At 50.4% G+C, this 18,532-nt stretch overlaps 1 protein-coding gene across 1 annotated transcript; it reads right to left on the bottom strand.

Moving 5' to 3' along the window:
• Positions 1–522: 522 nt before the first annotated feature.
• MFSD13A (major facilitator superfamily domain containing 13A) lies at positions 523–8,314 on the bottom strand. Its single transcript, XM_059821180.1, has 8 exons — positions 8,150–8,314; positions 7,605–7,681; positions 6,343–6,792; positions 5,303–5,420; positions 4,196–4,292; positions 3,276–3,447; positions 2,542–2,735; positions 523–2,326 (listed from the first exon to the last, which is right to left on the bottom strand). The coding sequence occupies exons 1-8, from the start codon at positions 8,312–8,314 to the stop codon at positions 2,073–2,075; spliced, it is 1,527 nt and encodes a 508-aa protein (XP_059677163.1). The 3' UTR covers positions 523–2,072.
• Between the last annotated feature and the right edge of the window lie 10,218 nt (positions 8,315–18,532).

Raw genomic sequence — 18,532 nt, 5'->3', positions numbered from 1 at the left:
CAGTTTGTTGTTGCAGACAGGTCAAGGGCAGCTGAGGCATAGAGAAGCTGTGAGGGACAGCTGGTGCAGGCAGGGAAGGCAGCCCTGGCTGAGCAAGGGTGATGGGACTGATGCCACTACCATCATGAGAAGAGCTGGTGCCAGCCCAGGCACTTGCAGAGAGCTAACATGGCAGGCTTTGCTCCCAGGGCAGGCCGGGGGCTGTGGGAAGGTGGCACAGTGCCCAGGCCTGTGACTGCCCCCAGCCTTGTCCCCAGAAGCAGCTGGTGAAGGAACAGGACAGTCCAGTCCCTGGGGCCTTCCAAAGCAGCAGGCGTAAGCAACTCGCCTCCCCCCAGAAGGCAGATGATACACCAGCCTGCTGATCCTCTCTGCCCCCTGCAGAAACAAGAGTTTTGCTGGAGAGGAACAGTCCCCTTTTCTCCCATACAACCACAGCTGTGCCCCTGTGGGGGGCACCACATGAACCCAGCCAGGTTAGATCCACGTGCTAGAAAAAATCACCAAATAGTACAGAAAAGATCATCTTTAATTTATGAAATGAAGAATCATTCTCAAACTTTGTTAGAAGTCACACAAATAACTTATGATTGAACCATCAAGAGCTACAGAAGCTTCACGGCAGGAACGTCTTGGTCCAAGACAGAAGGCAGCCGTGTCCTGAGGCAAGATGGCAGGTTTGTGGGCTGAGAGCCCAGAGAGAACCTGACACTAAACAAAGAACAGCACAGCCCTAAGCATGTACCAGCTTTCAAATGCTGCCTGCACACCCTGTCCTCCTGCAGGCATGCAGAGGGCAGAGCTCTGCTTTGGCACGTCTCTTCCGCCTGCCCCCAAACACGTTGCAGGGATTGAGGAGACACTCCCTCATCTCAGGGACCCCTTGGGTGGCTACCTGCCCCATCTCTCCCAGCCAGAACCAGGGATCCATGGCTCAGGAGCCAGATGAGATGATCAAACTCTGGGGCAGAGTTTCAAACAGGGAGGAGCTGAGGTGTCTCTCTCTTCCCCACAGAGGTAAAATCTCAACTCTGTGACTGCCCAGCATTGTGTCAGACAGGCTCTTAAGAGGAATCGAAGGCACAAAAGCAAGACCTCTGTCTCCTCCAGGCTATGCCCTCCCCCTGCAAGAGGGGAAGGCACCAAGCTGCCTCACTGGATCACCTGGGGCAGCCCTGGGCAGGGAGGCACTTCCATCAGCTCAGTTAGGGGTTGGTTCCTTGACCTCAGCCCCACAGGCCCCAGTCAGCATGGGAGGGGGCTCACAGCACAGCTGTGTGACAGTGCTGACTGGAAGGGGCTGTGGAGGGAAGACGAGGGATAAACACAGGCAACAGGATGCTAGATGAGATGCTCCAGCTCAAGGCTTTGAGCCCAGTTCAAGCCCAGCACCTTTCCCAGCCCAGCAACAACTCCCTCTGCAAGGGGGAGCCTCAGCATAAAACAATCACAGCCAGTAGACCCTGCTGTGCAGGATACTGTCCTGGGAACAAGAAATGCCCAAGAGTGGATTTGGTCCAAGAACTGCAGCACTGTATGTGGGAGGAGTTGTAACAGCTACTGGGAAAGGCCTTCAGGGTCCTCCCATCCCTGCTCCTGCCCTCCTGAAATCAGCCCCCTCGGTCACTTGGTCCCACAGGAGCCTCCCGCTCCACTCCTGAAAGCTGCAGGGCTCTGGCAAGGAAGGAGTCCCTCTGTGTTCTCCTCCTGCTCAGCCAGAGAGTCTGCAGTTCCCCAGGGCCATGCCTAGGGCAGAGGACTGCACCAGGGATGTGGCTGTCTCCAGTACACATTGCAACCCAGCACCTTCCCTTGGGATGAGCTCTGCTCCCTGGGACAGGCTAGGATAAAATGTTCTTGCTCCTGTGGCCAAGTGATCCATCCCAGGCCCCTCACACACTGAACTTCTCTGCCCTCCCCAGTGACGACCTTCTGGAATGAGTAAATATTGGCATTACAGCATTTCACAGTTGAACCGTAAACATCAGGGTTTCTCAGTCTGCCATCCCTGCACTTAGCCTGCAGTCCCGCACCAGCCTAGAACCAGCAACGCCCCAGCGGCTCAGGCACCCCTAGATCGTTTTGACCTCTGGTGCTCGGCCTTGCGTCAGGCTTTGGCGCTGAGCCTTCACCATCTGCAGACGCTTCCCATGCAAGCTGAACTGAGACCAGCTGAGGAGCTGCAGCAGCGCGCACGTGATGGGTACGAAGACGAGGAGGTAAAAGCAGCCCTGCCGAAGAGTTGGCTCCAAGGCTGCAGCAGACTCCAGCTTCGGCTGGGCACTGACCACGTTGCTCAAGGGGTTGCGCTGGAAGATGTCGTAGCCTGGTGTCAGAGAAGAATTTGTGAGACCAGGGACAGCGGGGACTCTTGTCCATTTTCTCTCTGAGTGACTCGGCTTGGAGATGCAGAGACCAGACACAGCTTAGCAACTGGAAGAGCCCTCTGCACCCACCCAGGGCACAGGACGTGGTGGAGGACACTGAACTCAACAGGTTTGCTCTATCCTGCCCCGCTGCTTTCCCCAGGAGCACCCTTACCTGTGTATGCGCAGAGCAGCCAGGTGCCGATCAGAGGGGCAAAGGTCTGGCCCGGCTTGGTGACCAGAGCCACCATCCCAAAGAGCAGCGCTGAGGCCGCCTGCTTCCTACGGTTCAGGACTAGATCCTCATCCACCAAGTCAGTGACCACCAGGTTGAGCAACTTACAGGTCCCTTCTGTGAACACCCGGTTGCTGCAGAACAACAGGCAAAGCACTGAATAGGGGCACCAAGAAACAATGGGAGTAGGTGAGAGATCAGAGAAAATAGCAAGAGGGATGAGAAAGGTTCCTCAACACTTAAAATAAGAATTCCAGAAAGCTACAGGAAGGGAACACTGCTAGAAATAAGCCTTGTGTACCCTGCCGTGATGCCTTGGATCAGTCCCAACCTGCCACACAGACAGGTCTGGGGACAGAACATGCCAGGCCAGTGGCTAATAGGCAGCTGCAGCACACACTGAGGGTTACAAATGGCTGCTGCAGGCTGCCACCAGCCCTGCCAGGTCTCTGTCCTCTCAAACATCACTGCCTCCCTCACTCTGCTGCAGGCACAGCCAGTGGATTCTGCAGTGACCCGTCCCAAGCTCAGGTGTGGTCAGAGCTGGGAGCCACATGGCTTCTGTGTGACCCTGGCTACTGCTCCCTGCCTCACACCCCTCTCCATGAAACAGAGGTAAGTCATTTCCCCTCCCAGGTGGCAGAGAGCAGGGGAAGCGAGTGCTGCCCGCCTACCTGGCAATGAAGATGCAGAGCAGATACACCTGATCAGGTCCTGCCAGGAGCATGACAATGCTGAGAGCCAGCTTCAGGAAGAACAGTCCTCGCACCACAGCATAAACCCCACAGCGGCGGCAGAGGGACAAGAAATAGAGGTTGTTGAGATGAGGGGCAATGTAGGAAACACCTGAGCAGAGACAGAGGCACAAATAGCTTGAGGGAGGTTCAGTATCCACCATGCCCCCAGGACCGATACTGAGAGAGGGGACAAGGCTGGCTATTGCCAGCAACGCTGTAGGACACAGAGTACAGAACATCCCCCACGCACATACAGAAGGCTGCAACAGATTTACTCAGTGGCTTTGTGGCACAGCACACACTCTTCCTACAGAGGGAGGCCTTCTTCCATCAACCTTATGGGCAGGAAGAAAAGACTCGCCCAGTGTCACATCGGGGCTGGGACTCAGGCCTGGAGCAGAAATGAGAGGGACAGGACACCATGACCACACGTGGCCCACACAGAACCCTCCCAGGGTAACTCTAGGACCAGTGCCCACAGATCTGTGGCAGCTTGGAAATGGTCCATATGCCACAGAGAAAAAGGGATTAAATTCAGCGCTGTGTTCCCTGCTGCATCCTGGGGACACTATCTGCAGCCATTAATGCTCAGAGCAATATCTCCATGGTGTCTAGGCCTGAGTCCAGGACATTGGGCTTGTCATCAGTAGAAAAGGCTCCAAGTTACTTCTCTTGTGCTCAGGAAGGACAACTTGGAAGTCCCAGGGAAGCATGTGGGGTGTGAGCACATGTGAATCTTACAGCCCAGAGACCAGCATGTGAGCACACCTCTCCCCAGATGGAGTTTGGGAAGAGTGAATCCGGACGTGGGCCAGGTCCTAACCCGGCTGCTCCCTCCAGTCCCACCTGATACTCACCGAGCAGGAAGGATCCAGTAGAAACAGAGATCTGGTCTGACAGCAGGTGCTCCAGGAACAGAGGGAAGAAGTTGCTGTTAAAGTGGCAGTGAAAAACCTGTGAAGGCAGCATGCAGACGAGCTGGTCAGCAGGAACAGCAGTAAGAGAGAACAGAAAAAGCTAACAGCCCTCTAGGCTCTGTTATCCTAGGAGCCCTGTGCCAAGGGACCATGCAGGATGGGCCTGGAGTACTTCAGCAGAGCAAGAGCTTGGCCACGCAGTTTATGACACTGTAGGCTGAGACTGCAAAGCTGCAATGCCACCAGCCGTGCCCACTGCATGCCTGGGGTCAGTCCTGCTTCCCAGCTGCCAAGGCATTGCTTGCAAGGTACCTGCTCAGCATGCAGCGCTGCTGGGGCAGGCAGGGCAAGGAGGTGACAGCAGTGACCACAAGGGTTTGGGGGAGACAGTGGCACAGCAGGAAGGAGGCAGCTGTCAGGAGGACAAGGATAAGGCAGCAGCAAGGCTCAAACAAAAAAACGCAGAGCAGCATCAAGAGCCTGCCTGAGGGGAACTGAGGGATCCCCAGGGAGAGGGGAGCTATGATTGGAGCACATGAGGGAAGCTGGGCAGGCTGCCGGCATTTGGTAGTAATCACTGAAGAGGATGAAGAACAGAAACAGCAAAAGCGAGCTGGGAGGTGGATCCAGCTGGACAGTGAGAACAGTGATGTGAGCCTCAAGAAAGCAGAAGGAGAAGGAGACTGCACTGACAGCCACACCAGCAAATGGCACTCCTGAACTCGTCCCCACCGTGAACCAGGCCTTGTGCTTCTGCACCCCAGATGGGGCTGCACAGAGCTCAGCCAGCTCCCGTAATCCAGCCTACGCTGCAGAGAGAGGAAGGAGCACCCCACAGCTTGCTCAGGAAGTATCCTTGGGTCACAAGCAGGGAGAGTGACTACCAGCTACTGAATCAGCTGGCATGTGCAGAAGGCTCCGAGAACAAGTGGGTACTGGAAACTCCTCTGCCCTTCCTGAGGAACTCATGTACTGCTGAATGGTTATTTCAAACAGCCAGAGCCAGCACTCATCCTCTGCATCACAACATGTCGCTGCTGCGCCTACCTGGACGAGATTCATGCAGACAAACCAGAGGAAGTTACGATGCCGGGAGAGCTGCTGGAGATACTCTGCCAGGGTGATCCTCTTCTCCTGGGGGACGGAGAGTTTCTCAATGTACAGCCTAAAGGGAGAGGAGGAAAAAAAAAGCAACTGTGAATCCCTCACCCCAAGCAGGGGAGAGCCCCCAGCTCTCTCTATGTAGATGCAGAGCTGTCTCTCCTCAGCCCCCATCCCAACCTTCCCTCTCCCTGGACCAAATCAAAATAGTAGAGTCTACGACAACATTTGCTTATTGCTAGCAAGAACCACAGGCAATGGGTCTCCCAAAGAACATTTGTCTTCTGAACCCAAAATTCAGATTTCTGTTCATAAAAGCATTCTCCTCTTATTAGCCATCACACTATGCATACACTCCTCTACCAGAACCCTGCAGTTAGCTCACCTGGCAGATCTCATCAGGATCTGCTGTGTTAGTACAGCATAATGCTGGCAGCTCGTAACAAGAGACGACAAGTGAGGCAGCCCAAGGAAAAGCAAGGGAGCTGAATGGGGAAAACCAGCTGTGTCGTGGCCCACCAACAGCCCAGCCACTATCAGGTTGCTAAAGCGAGCAAAAGGGTAAGAGACATTCGCTTGTCCAACTCCATAGGAATGGGCAGCAAGGTGGTCTCATGCTCAAGCAGGAATGCTTTCATGATAAGCTGCTTCTGACATTCTGCCACTCACAGGCCTCACTGGGTGCTCTAGATATTAACTCATTTCATGTTCCAAACACTGGATGGCCACACAGCAGGTCAGGGCTCTGCCTCCAGTTAGGGCCAGGGGTGTCACGAGATATTTTGTCCTATTTTCAGAGGGCATTAGCAGCCAGTGTGACAGAGGTGATTCTGAAAACTGTATCAACAAACAAGAACCATAGATGATTAACATAAAATTTGCCTCGTCCTGGATCTTCCCACACATTTAGTTTGCTGCAGCGCATACAAGGACTCTACAGATCTATGCCAGGCCTTTGTTCCTGCCACAGAATTGGTGACACTTACTCTTTTAGGGTTGATTCTCGGTCCCATTTCGCTTTCCCATCAGCCTCAAACCGCTGGCGGAGCAACTGTGTGGACAGGGTAAAACCAATGATGGAGCAAAGGGCCAGCACGACACAAAATACGCGAAAGGAAAAGAAGTCCTCTTTGTTCCACACTGCATAGGACATGAAGACAGAGAGGGAGCCTACGGCACTGAAGAGGGAGCAGTAGAAGTTGAGGCTAGTCCTGTCTTTTGCTGAAACAGCCAGGTCTGCGAGCAAGGCGTTGTGATGGAGGTCAACCATGGTGAGAAAGCTGTCATACATGCAAAGGCAAAGAAGGAACTGCAAACCAGGATGAGCCCAGGCAACCCAGAAAGCCAGGAAAGAGACGGCAAAGAGGGGGCCATTGTGGCTTAGTGCTCTGAGCCTCTTCAGAACTACTTCTGGGGAGGAAATCTCTGCTCCTGGCCTGCAAGAGAAGACAAAAACTTTAGACACCTGGACAAAATCCTGCATGACCATGTATTCTCCCTCTCCAAGGCAGTCATGTAAGCGGCCTAGACACAAATACAGCTTTTGCTCATGCAACAAGCACCCGCATCAGATACCTTCTCAGCTAATATGTGAATACACCGAAAATATGGGTTTAAGAAGGTCAAGAAGCATGAAGGTAAGGGACTTTTTTTCTTCAGAGCAAGTCTCTCCCTGATAGCGCTGCACTGTCTGCACTTTGCACAATGTAAATGATTTCAGTGAGCACTTAAAGTTTTTACTAGTTGCAGGAAGCCACACCATGATTTTCATTAAAAGCTTGACATAAATGCATGAGAAATGCTAATGGCCAACAGTGATTCATGATCCAGGGAGTTTGGGAACAATGGGTCTGAGGCATTCCAGGTCAAAGTAATTGCCCTTTCCCCCTTTGTGCCTCCCAAACCACGTACAGACACTCTCCAAAACCCTACAAAGAGGCTTGCTCATATAGCAGGGGTTTGAGATTTTAGGTGCCCATAGTTTAGGTTCTGTAGCACTCACGTGATTGTTAAGGGTTAGGGTCACATCTACCTGATAGGTGTGTGACTTCCTCTATACAGCCAGGTACTGAAATAACATGCAAAGAGCATTGAACTTCAAAGATGCCAGAAAAAGGAGGTATTTAAGAGTTCCATGCCCCAGAAACCATTCCCACACCATCATTTTAGAGCTGCCAATTTCACATCATCTCCGCCAGAGACTAAACAACTTCCCAGGCTCTGCTGGAAGTGGAATTTAACTTACTGCTGTGTGCTAAGGAACACCCGGTCGCTCAGCCAGCCAAACAGAGGGTCATTGAGGCTGTTCCAGATCAGAAACACTGTCTAGGAAAGAAAACAGGACAATGAAACAAACCACAGGACAGCTCCCGCAAAGACTCAGTTCTGTTACTAAAGCAAGCAGTGCCGAGCTGGCACAGTGAAAAACCAGCAAGAACCATCCCAGCGCACCTTCCCTGCCCCATCACCGCTGTATGATTCCTCTGTCTGAGGCAACTGCCAGATTAACACAGCGAGGCCAATAGTTTTCCCTACTTGTGAAACACCCCAAAGTCCCCAGAGGAAGGGCAGCCTTAAGAACAAAGTCTCTGGGTTTTCTTTCCCAGCTTGTTCTCTGTTTATGTAAGTGGGGAAAACTGAAAAGCCCGAGCTAGCACTCGGAAGGCTCCCTTGCTCCCTCTCCAAAGGGGAACACTGCTATTGCAATTAATGCTCTTCACACCTCTAGCAAAGAGCGGTCTTGATTTCAGAATTTCTTACTTAAGAGGGCAGAAATCTATGGAAAAGACTAACCTCTCCTATCCAAAAGGACAGTTTATCAATCTTGTAAACAGAGACAAAGGTGTCCACATAGTACAGGAGGAATACGTTGTGCAAAATGGAAACAAACAGCGACAGGGACCCGTAGATCACCGCAGTGGGCAAATGAAAAAGACAAGCCAGCAGTCGCAACCCCATGTTGGTGTAGTCAGCGTTCAGCTCCCTCGATCACCTCCATTTCAGATGGGATGTCTTCTCCCAACACCTGCTACATATTTTTTGGGGCCAATCCATTGTTGCTCCTGCAGGAGAGATAGAAAAAAAAAAAACCCAAACAGATTCGATTTCTTAAATTAACTAAAAGTTGAATCAAATTAACTGGTAAACCTTTGCCAGCAGAGATCAGAATTCATATTGCTTTGAGGAGCTGTTCAAAAGTGGATTGGACGGGATTTAAGACACTAAAAGCTGTCTGCTGCACTAAAGCTGTTTCATTAAGCTGAGACCAGGCTGCAGGCTCCTGGGGGTACAACTGTGTCCTTGTGAGCAGGCTGTTCCATCCTTTACCCTGTAATGTTGTTATCCAGCAAGTAACCGATTAGCTCTTTCCAGCTCTTTAAAGGCAAGGTCAAAGGAGGAATCAAGCTAGATAGCTGCAAACAACAAAGCAGCCTTCAGAAAACGTAACTAGTCACTGACATTTTTAGGTACCGGTGTAAATTTTTAGCCAAATAAAAATGACAACAGCTGTGATGTAATCTCACACATGCACACTGCTTTCCCCCAGCAGTCACAGCTGACTGCACCTGGGCTGGCTCAGACAGGAGTTATTTATGGCAAACAGCGTTGCTGCTTGTGGCATGAAAAGACATGACCAGAACATGACAGCATGCAGCAGACACACTGCCATCGTGCAATAAAGGCAACCAAGAGGCACTTAGCAACTGTCCAGCTTGTCTTGAGATGGCCTGAATTTTAGGATCAGTGTCTGAAATAAAGATGCTTTGGCTGGACAGCAATATATACGGAAATAAAACAAGTGGGAACAGCAGCCTTATACCAGAACAAGTCACTGTATGTTCGCAAGGGGCTGAGGTGTGAGGGGAGGACTTCTCACACCAGCACTGACTGGAGCTTACGGGCAGGAGGTGGGACTATCATCCTCCTGTCATGTACTCTCATGCTTTTCAGATCAAGCCCCCTTTCACATTTAGGTTGCTACAGACCAAAGGCAAAACACAAGGCACCTCTTCAGAGGCACTCATGTATCTGGTGAGATGTTAAGTGTTCTTAAATCGGCGTAAGTCAGCTTCTCCAGCCCGTGCCATCCTGAGAGGCTCTATTCACAGCACACACATGACAGGTGATGACAGGGTCACTATCTGAATGCTATCGCAAGCAAGATAAAGGGCTGGAAGTTGCTCCTGTTTCAGCCCTCCAGGGTCCGCACTCACCCAACTTGGACACGTTGTGGGGAAAACTTCACAACACGGGATAAGAACGAGCACATCAGAAACGGGAAACTACGCACCAAGACAGCCTTCTTGGGCTTGCAACATCAGCTGCAGCAAGTCCAAGCAGAAGATCAAGGGGAAGAATAAACAGCTGGGTATGAAACCTGAATAAACTCCAGTCCCATTCAGCATTTCCCAGAAGCCATGAGTCTGACCACTTCTAGGCAAAATTAGAAAAGCAAAAATAACCTCTGCTCTGCCTAGCCCAAGGAATTCCTCATAGCTAGCTCAGAAGGAGAAGGAACAGCATTTGTTCCAATCAATTACATCACTAGATTGAAACTGCACATCAGCTCCACTCCCAGACAAAGTGCTAGACCTCAACTGCATCCAACTGCAGAGCCCTCGTGGAATGGAACCACCATTCTGCATCCCCGCCATGCCAAAACCCATTACCAGATAAAAGGAAGACACTGCTTGGAGGGGAATTCAGCCAGACAATGAACTTTTATAGGCGTAATTAAAGACAGACAAGCCTCAAGGGGAAATTGCATTTTGTACGGTCATGAATTGAAAAGGAATCAAGAATTTGTGATGTGTAAAGATAAAGGTTAAGAAGAAGGGAGAGCTAAGCCAACTGACCCACCCACGAGTCCTGTGTCTCTCCCCAAGAGCCTTCTGCGGAGGCCTGGCTCAAGGGCAGATGAAGCCATCGGAATGCTGGGCACCTTCACGAAAAGGATGGAGAACAAGCAGACAGCATCATTTTGCACCATATGAAACCTGAGTGAATCCAGACCTTGACCACTGTATGCACATCTAACCTTACTACAAACTTCCTGAGACATAAAAATGAGGGAGATCAAAGAAGGGCAACTAAAGCGATCAAGGAACTGAGACAGCTGCCTGCTGAGGAAAGACTAAACAGCTGGGACTCTTCAGGCAGAGAGGAAAGGCTGAAGGGGGATATGATCAAGGTTTACAGAGTCCCACATGTGGCGGATAAGGTGAAGGTTGAACTGTTGTGTGCCCAGGACACAAGAACTGAGAGCACTTACCGTAACTAGCAGGAAATCGGTTTAAAGCACATGAAAATACTTTTTTACCTGGCCGGTAGCAAACATCTGACATTTGCTGCCAAAGCAGGTTGCAGAGATGGGTGGAAGGTTCAAAGGATTAGACAAATTCATGGAAAACAGCTGTACACAAACAGCTACTAAAGGGAAGAGGCACAGAAATCCCCTCCAGCATCCCTAATCCGAGGGCTGTGCACACTGGGGGTGGACAAGTGGAAAGGCCCACAGACAGTAGCCAGGCTCACGTGCTCTCCCCCTAAATAGCATCTCCTGCTGCCGCTGTGGGGCAGAATACTACGGGGTGAGACAGACCAACAGCCTGACCTGCTAGGGCTATTCTTAACCTGGACTGGACTTCACTACCCAATGCCTGTTTGAAAGCAAAGCCCGCTCTAGGCTTGGTCCTTAGCGTTGCACTTTACACGTGTACCCATCCAAATGATGCTTCACTAAGGACATTTTGCACAAACCACAGCTGCTGAAGTTTCCAGAGACACCTCATTTTGTCATTTATATGCTACAGCGCTGTTTAAAGAAGGTGAAGTTCCACTTCCTCTCCTTCTTCTCCCTTGTCACTCCCTCACAGATGCGCATCCCCTCCAGCCAGCTGACATTTGTAAGTGATTTCACTTTGCTGGTATAGTTGTTAGGTCATTTTTTATTTTCCCTCCCCATCTGCAAATACGCAGATGAAAAGAAACAAATCATAGTTGTCCGTAAAAAGTAGATTTTACTTCTACATCCAAAGCACTGTGTTATTTAAGCATGCCACACTGGTATTTTCATAACCTTTTCCTTGGGATGGAGAACTACTCATGGAGTATGTCAGAACTTTTCAACATTAGGCTTTAAGTAGTAATGGGAAGAGGAGCTGCAGGAGGGAATAGCTATCATTCATTCATGCTGAACTTTAACGCACAGTCATAAAGCAACAAACTCGTAAATTAGAAAGCAACTAGCCTTCATTTCACAAACTTCCACCTCCACATCTGACAGCTGGCGCCGCTCCTGCCAGTGACGTTTGCAGATCTTATCTTTTTGAGAAGGATGTTTGAATACAGGCTACCAGGAAAGCATTGCTTTTGTTAGAGAGTGCTGGCGTACAGCAGCTGGAAAAACACTAGTTTGGGGCTTGCACATCTGTTCTGACTTCCTAGCCAGCTCACAGCTGGCTTCACGAGTCATTGTGTCCCATGGCGATTCAGCAAGCCTTTGGCCTTACAATAAGGCTGAGCTCCAGCCTTCCACAGCTGAAGCCAGCTGTACTGAGTTGGCAACAGAGCCATATACATGAATCTTGGCCCAACCCAGTCTTCTAAGCAGGGCCAGATGATTCCTATATGCCAAAGCTGCCACTCAGGAACCTGAAGAGTCATCTGCAGACCTGACCGCAGTAACAGGATGAGTCTCCCATTCATTCTCCACTATGTGGGTAATCCAGGCTGGAATATCCCAAATAATACTTCAGGATAAGTCTGTGCTTGCTCCAGTCATCACTACACCGCCTCTACTGCATATTCTGGATTTTGGGTGGCTCACTAGCTAAAGCAGAGGGCCAGACAAATATACCAGCTCAGTGTCTCTGCATCCGCTACACAACAAATCCACCAGCCATATAAGCCACCCAAGAGGGGACCCTGTTTCTAGACATTCATCACAGCCAGACAGGACAGGGCTGCTGGCAGCCCAGCACCATTCACAGAGAAGCCAGGCTGGAGCTGCGCCCGTGAAAGAGCTGCTGCCCTGTGACCCGTCCCAGCATAGCACCTGGTGGTGGGCATGCCAATTCCTCCCAGACCCCCTAAGTGACGGTCTCAGACAGAGGAAATACAGTCATGGATGTCTTCATCCAGTTAGGCTTATCTGTCACTGACAAGCCCACTTTGAAAGTATGGACCAGGTTCCGCACACTCCTTCCCACCCCGCGCATGTTACCCCAGGAGGCCGCCAAAGCACAGACACCATTGTGGGTCTTCACCCCATGAAGCTACTTAGATCCTGGCAGGACTTGGTTCAGTAAGAGTGAAATAGCTCTGTGGAGGGATTTCCCTTAACTTAACTAAACTGAAAGAGCCTCCACTTAAACCAAGAAGAGTCTCAAAATTCTGTTCCTATCCCAGGTCTAGACACACACTCCACAAAATTTAGGCTCCTCTGACCAAACTTTGATCCTATGTACCCTCTTAGAGGTGGATATTATCTCCAAGACTCAATTCCTCCACCGTACTACTGAAATCCCAACATCATGTTTCCTCAGAAAATCCACTTGCTAACAGAGAGTCTTGAGGGAATGCAAGACACAGCCCTATGTGAAACATTAACGAATTCTCCAACAGCAGACTCCCAGCAGCCTGGTATATGACCAGTAAAGCAATGAAGTCTTAGAAAACCTGATACCACCTGGGCCAGACAAGGAAACATGCCACTTCAAAGAGGCTATGAGGGCATTTCCCAGTACTGTTTACCAATTCAACAATCACAGATGCCTCAGTATCATGGCAGGTTTGGTAACACCCTTCTTATTACAGGCAGTCATGTGTTTCCATTAGGTGCTGCCGTCACTCCTGCAGAATTTATACACGTAAACAGAACTGCCACACAGATAACAATTAACATCTTGAACCAGCTGGTAGTTTCTGTGGAGCTGTGTTCCAGCAGAGTAATCTCGTTAAATCAGATCTCATTCCCTAACAAGATTACAAGGTTCGTTAATAGAGGTAACCGGGTAGATCTCATAGTCTTGGAATCTAGTAAGGCATTTAACTTAACAGCACTCCGCATCCCTTTTCCAAACAATTCATTGTTTTACAGTGTAAGAAAAATGTATTAGATAGATTAAGAACTGGTTCCTCGTGATGTTACCATCAGCGTAAGTGCTAATCCTGTAGCAGATTTCCACAGCACTGGTATACAGATTTGGAAGTAAATACGAAACCCTTACTGAAAACAACTCCCAAGAGTGGAATCACAGAAGCTAGAAGAGGGGATTGCTACACAGATAGAGCCTGTTCTTGTTAAGACTTAATAGGAAGTGCAAGGTGAGAATTCCTTTTTACCACTCCGCCCAAGCAGCAGCAACTGGGAGTTTCCGCTACACTATCTCCATCTTCTCACCAGGGAGACTTCTCACACATGCAAACCTTTCAAAGCTGCAGTCACCCCCTAACACCCCAGCTTCGGCCACCAGCCACTAACCAAGGGACTGAAGGAAGCCCAGCCGCTGAGACCACAGGAGAGCTCTGTGGCATTTAGGCCTAAAAAACACAGCACTTGGTCACCAACTAAGGTAGCCAACACCCCATGTGTGGGAAAAGAAGGCGGGAGCCAGGCGATGCCTGCAAAGCGAGGCTGGAGATGGGGATGCTGTTTCTGTGGCCACCGACAGCACAAGCCCCATCAGTGGTGCCACTGCCAGCGCCCCATTCGCAAGGCACCCCCGTGCTGAGGGAGGCCTAGCAGCCCCGGGAGAGGACACGGTGGCCAGGTTTCGTGTGGGCTCCCGCTCAGGCTTCGTGGCGGTGGAGGGCCCGTTTGGCGCAGTCAGGTGAGGGGAAGGTGCGACAGGGACACTCCAGAGCTCTGCTCCACACCTCCAGGTAGGGCGGACTTCTCTCACTGCCTGCCCCACGGCAGGGGACACGGGACAATGCCAGGGCCACCTCTTCTTGCCGGAACCCTGCGACGGGGTGGGAGCGAGACCCCCACTGGCTCCAGCGTGGGGGACAGATTGAGGCCCCTACCCACGAGCACTGACAGCAGGGAGGGAGGGTACCCCCCCCTGGGCCCACGTGGGACCGTCCAGAGTAACGGGGGAGACACGCGTCGGGGCCCTACTAATGCAGTGAGGGGGGGAACCCCTCCACCCCGCACAGGCGGCCCCACTACGGGTGGGGGAATCCCCACCCCACCCGGGCTGCCCCACTGCATTTTGGGGGGGGGAGTCTCTCCCCCATCCCGCCCGAACAGCCCCGCTGCAGGCGGGGAAACAAACCCAGGCCGGCATTGGGGTGAGGGAGGCACCGCACCGCACCCCTCCCTATAGCCGTCCCCTCAGCACCTCCTACCTGCGTCCGTTACCGGCGCTGCCCCCGCCGTTCCGCCACCGAACCGCATGTCCGCGCATGCGCGCCTAGCGGCCTCCTGACCCCGCCCCACGGCCGGCTCCGGCCCGAGGCCATCTTGCGTCCTGGCAAGTGAAGCCGCGCCCTCCCGGGCGCCATCTCGTGTGAGGTCACCTCGCCGGGAAGCAGCGGAACGCCGCGCCGGCTGCCTCGGCCGCCTACATTTGCATTATCCCCGCCCCTCAGCGAAGAGGAGCCGCAGCAGCCCGGGGCTTTCATAGCCAGAGCAGGCCGGCGCGCCTGTGATCCCTACGGCTTGCGGGGCGCCTGTCGCCATGGAAGTTTTGCAGGGCTGGGGGACCCGGCGGCGTAAACACTGCGCGGCTCCTCGGCCGGGCCGGGCCGGGCGGGCAGGGCCCCTGCCACCAGTGGCGACGGGGTGGTGGAGGCGCGGTGGCCCCAGGCCTCGTCCCCCGGGGTGCCCTCTGCCGGGCAGGCGGCCCTGGGACCTGCCACCCCTGTCCCCGGCACCGTGGGCCTGGAGGGGGATCGGGGCTGGGAGGCAGAAGCTGCCTCCTGATGAGGACAGCTGGGCTCGCCGTGTCTTTTCCCCATAAACACTTGGAGCTGCTCCCAGGGAGCCTCCAAAGAGCGTTGTGCCAAGCTGCAAAATGGCAAAGTGGAAACAAAACGATGAACGTGGCAGATGGCCTTCCCTGTAATCCATCAAATGCCCTTCTTGTCTCTTAGTCATCAGCTACGTACACTTCTCTCCCAAGGTTCATTTACGTTACACCCTATATATTTCGGAAAACAAGAGACTGTCGTCGCCCTTTAAGATCTCTCTTTGGAGCTTTCTCTCACAGCAGCAACTCCTGATTTTTGGCATACGCACCACCTTCCACCTCTCACTGCAGAAGTTGCTCCCATCCAACTATTCATAAATTTCACCAGGGAAAACTGAGGCAAAAGCTTAACTGCTGTATTCAGAAAAGTATCATTGCATCCTATTACTTCCCAACGTTTTTGTGTATTAGGCTTACTAGCGGCTTCCTGAACAGGTCATTTTTATAAATTCATAGAAGTCAGGCAATTAATTGCAGTCAACAAGTTTTGTAATTAAAGAGTGATTTGTAGGTACTTAGCTTCAGCTCTTGAGATCACCTGCAGCAGAGCACGGCATTGAGCATCCTTAAGGAGTGTGCTCTGCTGCAGCAGTTGACCTGAGCAATGATGAGCCAACCTTGCAGACAGAGTCACCCTTTTTAAACCTGTGTGGGGATTTGTATCTGTAAAAACCCACAGCAGTGCAGGTGCTTACAATAAGGTAGTGCTGATGGGAGCCATTTGTATGGCTTCTTACTTAATTACAACCTATTGAATGAGCAGTGAGTATAAATACCAGCTTAGTTGTCTATGGCTGAGTGTGAACAGAAACCTTAGGGGAGGCAAAGCAAAGAAAAAGTAGGGTTCCTTTCTAAAGCACTCAGTAGTGGGCTCTTTTCCATGCTATTCAAGTTTGTTACTTTAAAATTTACAGTTCTTCTTTGAGTGCTGCTAATAGTGTTTCGCTGCTTTGAGGAAGAACCTGAAGTTTTGGTGAGTGCTTTGGTGGTTTTTTGTGCTGGTTTCATGTGCTGATTTTAGCTGTTGCTTTACCTGTGTCCTCTATCCTTGCTATGTCTGAGTTCTTATGTTCAAGTTTGTTGTTTTTTTTTTCCTGTAAGGCATCTCGCTAGCTAAGATGTCTACTTTGTATTAGCTTTAGGAATCTTGTCTGTAGGTAGCTAGGTTTAAAGCTCCCTGTCTGAGCATGTAATGTAACTGCTGAAGGAATGAGATTGCTGTTGCTTTCCTTAGCTACAAGGGCATGTTCAGACAGGTATTGCAGCCCTGGTTACTACAGGAAAGCTTGTGCAAGGTATGATGTGGTATCTCAGTGCATCTCTTAGCTCTGTATGTGTCACTAAGGTACATCGGTGAAAACAGGCTGTAGAAAGCAAGCTGCTTTCTTAAGATCAGGCTGTGTACCCTACTCTTTCTTGCTCCTCAGTTAGGTGAAGGCGTCATCTTGGCTGTGGCTTTTTTCAGGATGTGAGTACATGCACACCAAACAAATGTCTGTCTCTTTTCTGCACTTACGACTAAAGACTTGTCTATGTTGCAATGTTTTACCAGTTACAATGGCAAAACAGTACTAGTGCTAGCTTAAATGTTTGTAGTAGTAGCATACAACTGAAGTGTTCTGCACTTTGCTTGGCTTTTTAAAAACACAAATGCTTAAATCCCTCTGGAGGCAATACTTCTTTCACCCTGGCACATCTGCTCTTTTACCTAGTAGATGCAAGTCTACATACAGTAGTGTAACTTGGTTGGGGCATTGATTCATGCCAGTGCTCTAGCTTGTAACTTTCCCACCATCTTCTGCTTGTGAAAGATACTACTGTAAATTGTTATTGTTATGTGATGATAAGCTTCAAACATTTTAGTTTGGAAAAAATTACATAGAAGGACTTTTCTGAGTGATTGTGTTCTTGGAAACAAGATTGCCTTTTGATTCCCATTAAAAAATCAATAATGTTACTTGTGAGTTATGTTCTGTATTGTCTAAAGACAGTAACAAAGGTAGTTGGATTCTTTTTTTTTAAAAAAAAAAGTATTACAGAGTTGTAGATCAGCATATGCTGCAGCTGTTTGCCTTGGGGGGTGCAATAAAAGCAGTATTCCCATGGGTAATTCTAGCTCGGATGTTTGAACTGAAGCTAGAAATACAGTGTGCGTTGCTGTTGTAACAGAATGTGCTTTTATACACTAAAGGGATGATATGTAATACAATGCCAAAGTCTAGATAATGTTTCCTGCCCTGTCCCACCTGTTGGGTTGTTCATACCATGGGAAGATCTAGTACAAGCGCATAAGAAGTTATGCCTTCCTTCTAAACAATACACCCTTGATGCAGGATGCACAAGAATGAGATCCAAGTGTATTTAAAACACAAGTAGTTAAATGGCTTGCTGTGACTTTGGACACTAGTGTGTGTCAACAGTTGGAGGAAACCCACTGTGAGCATGAAGCCCCTCTGGAGAATCAGGCTGTGTAACTAGCTAAGGCCTTTGCAGGATGCCAGGAGACTCTCCCAAAAACCCTTCAAGGGCAAAGACTTGTAATGGAGCAGCTGAGAAAGCGGGATGCTGTGAAAGCACAAAAACAGTGTGCAAAACATCTTGCTCTGCTATGCAAACTGTCTCTGTGCAAAATAAGAAAGTGCCTGTAGGTAACTGGAGCTAGGCGGAAGAATCAAGGCTAAAGTAGAATTATTTGTCTTGGAGTGTGTAAACAATATATAACCAGGAGAAGCCAGATAATTATAGGGGTGAAGCAACTCTTGCAGGGTAGAACCTTGCAAGGCCACCCATACTATATCAGTAATACCATGTAAGGCTGAGATTGCCTAGATAACGGTATCAGAAACACCAGACTTGGGTATGGATGTAGCAAAACTGAGACCAATGGGGAAGAAGTAATTAGGGGTGGATTGTCTGTTTGGGAGGAGACTGGCTGGAGGAAGGGAGGCATGAGCTTGGCAAAAAAAGCAGATCCTGAAATGAGAGAAACAGGGAATAAGGTATAAAATGAGATGAAGGAATGAGGGAAAGTGGGCTCAGGAGACATCTGCAGATGGTAGTGAAGCCTGAGGACCCAAACCCACTGGGATGCTGGAGTGATGCTCCTTGGACAATTTGCTGGACTCTCCATCAGGTCTATGTTGTAAAGACTTGGTGTGGGAGGGCAGAGCAAAGAGGGGTAGACTTGGACCCTATACGA

This window comes from Gavia stellata, chromosome 9, assembly GCF_030936135.1.
Source record: "Gavia stellata isolate bGavSte3 chromosome 9, bGavSte3.hap2, whole genome shotgun sequence".
Classification (NCBI taxonomy): Eukaryota; Metazoa; Chordata; class Aves; order Gaviiformes; family Gaviidae; genus Gavia; species Gavia stellata.
The sequence above is the reverse complement of the archived record's forward strand: the minus strand, read 5'-3'. Positions and strand labels throughout refer to the sequence as shown.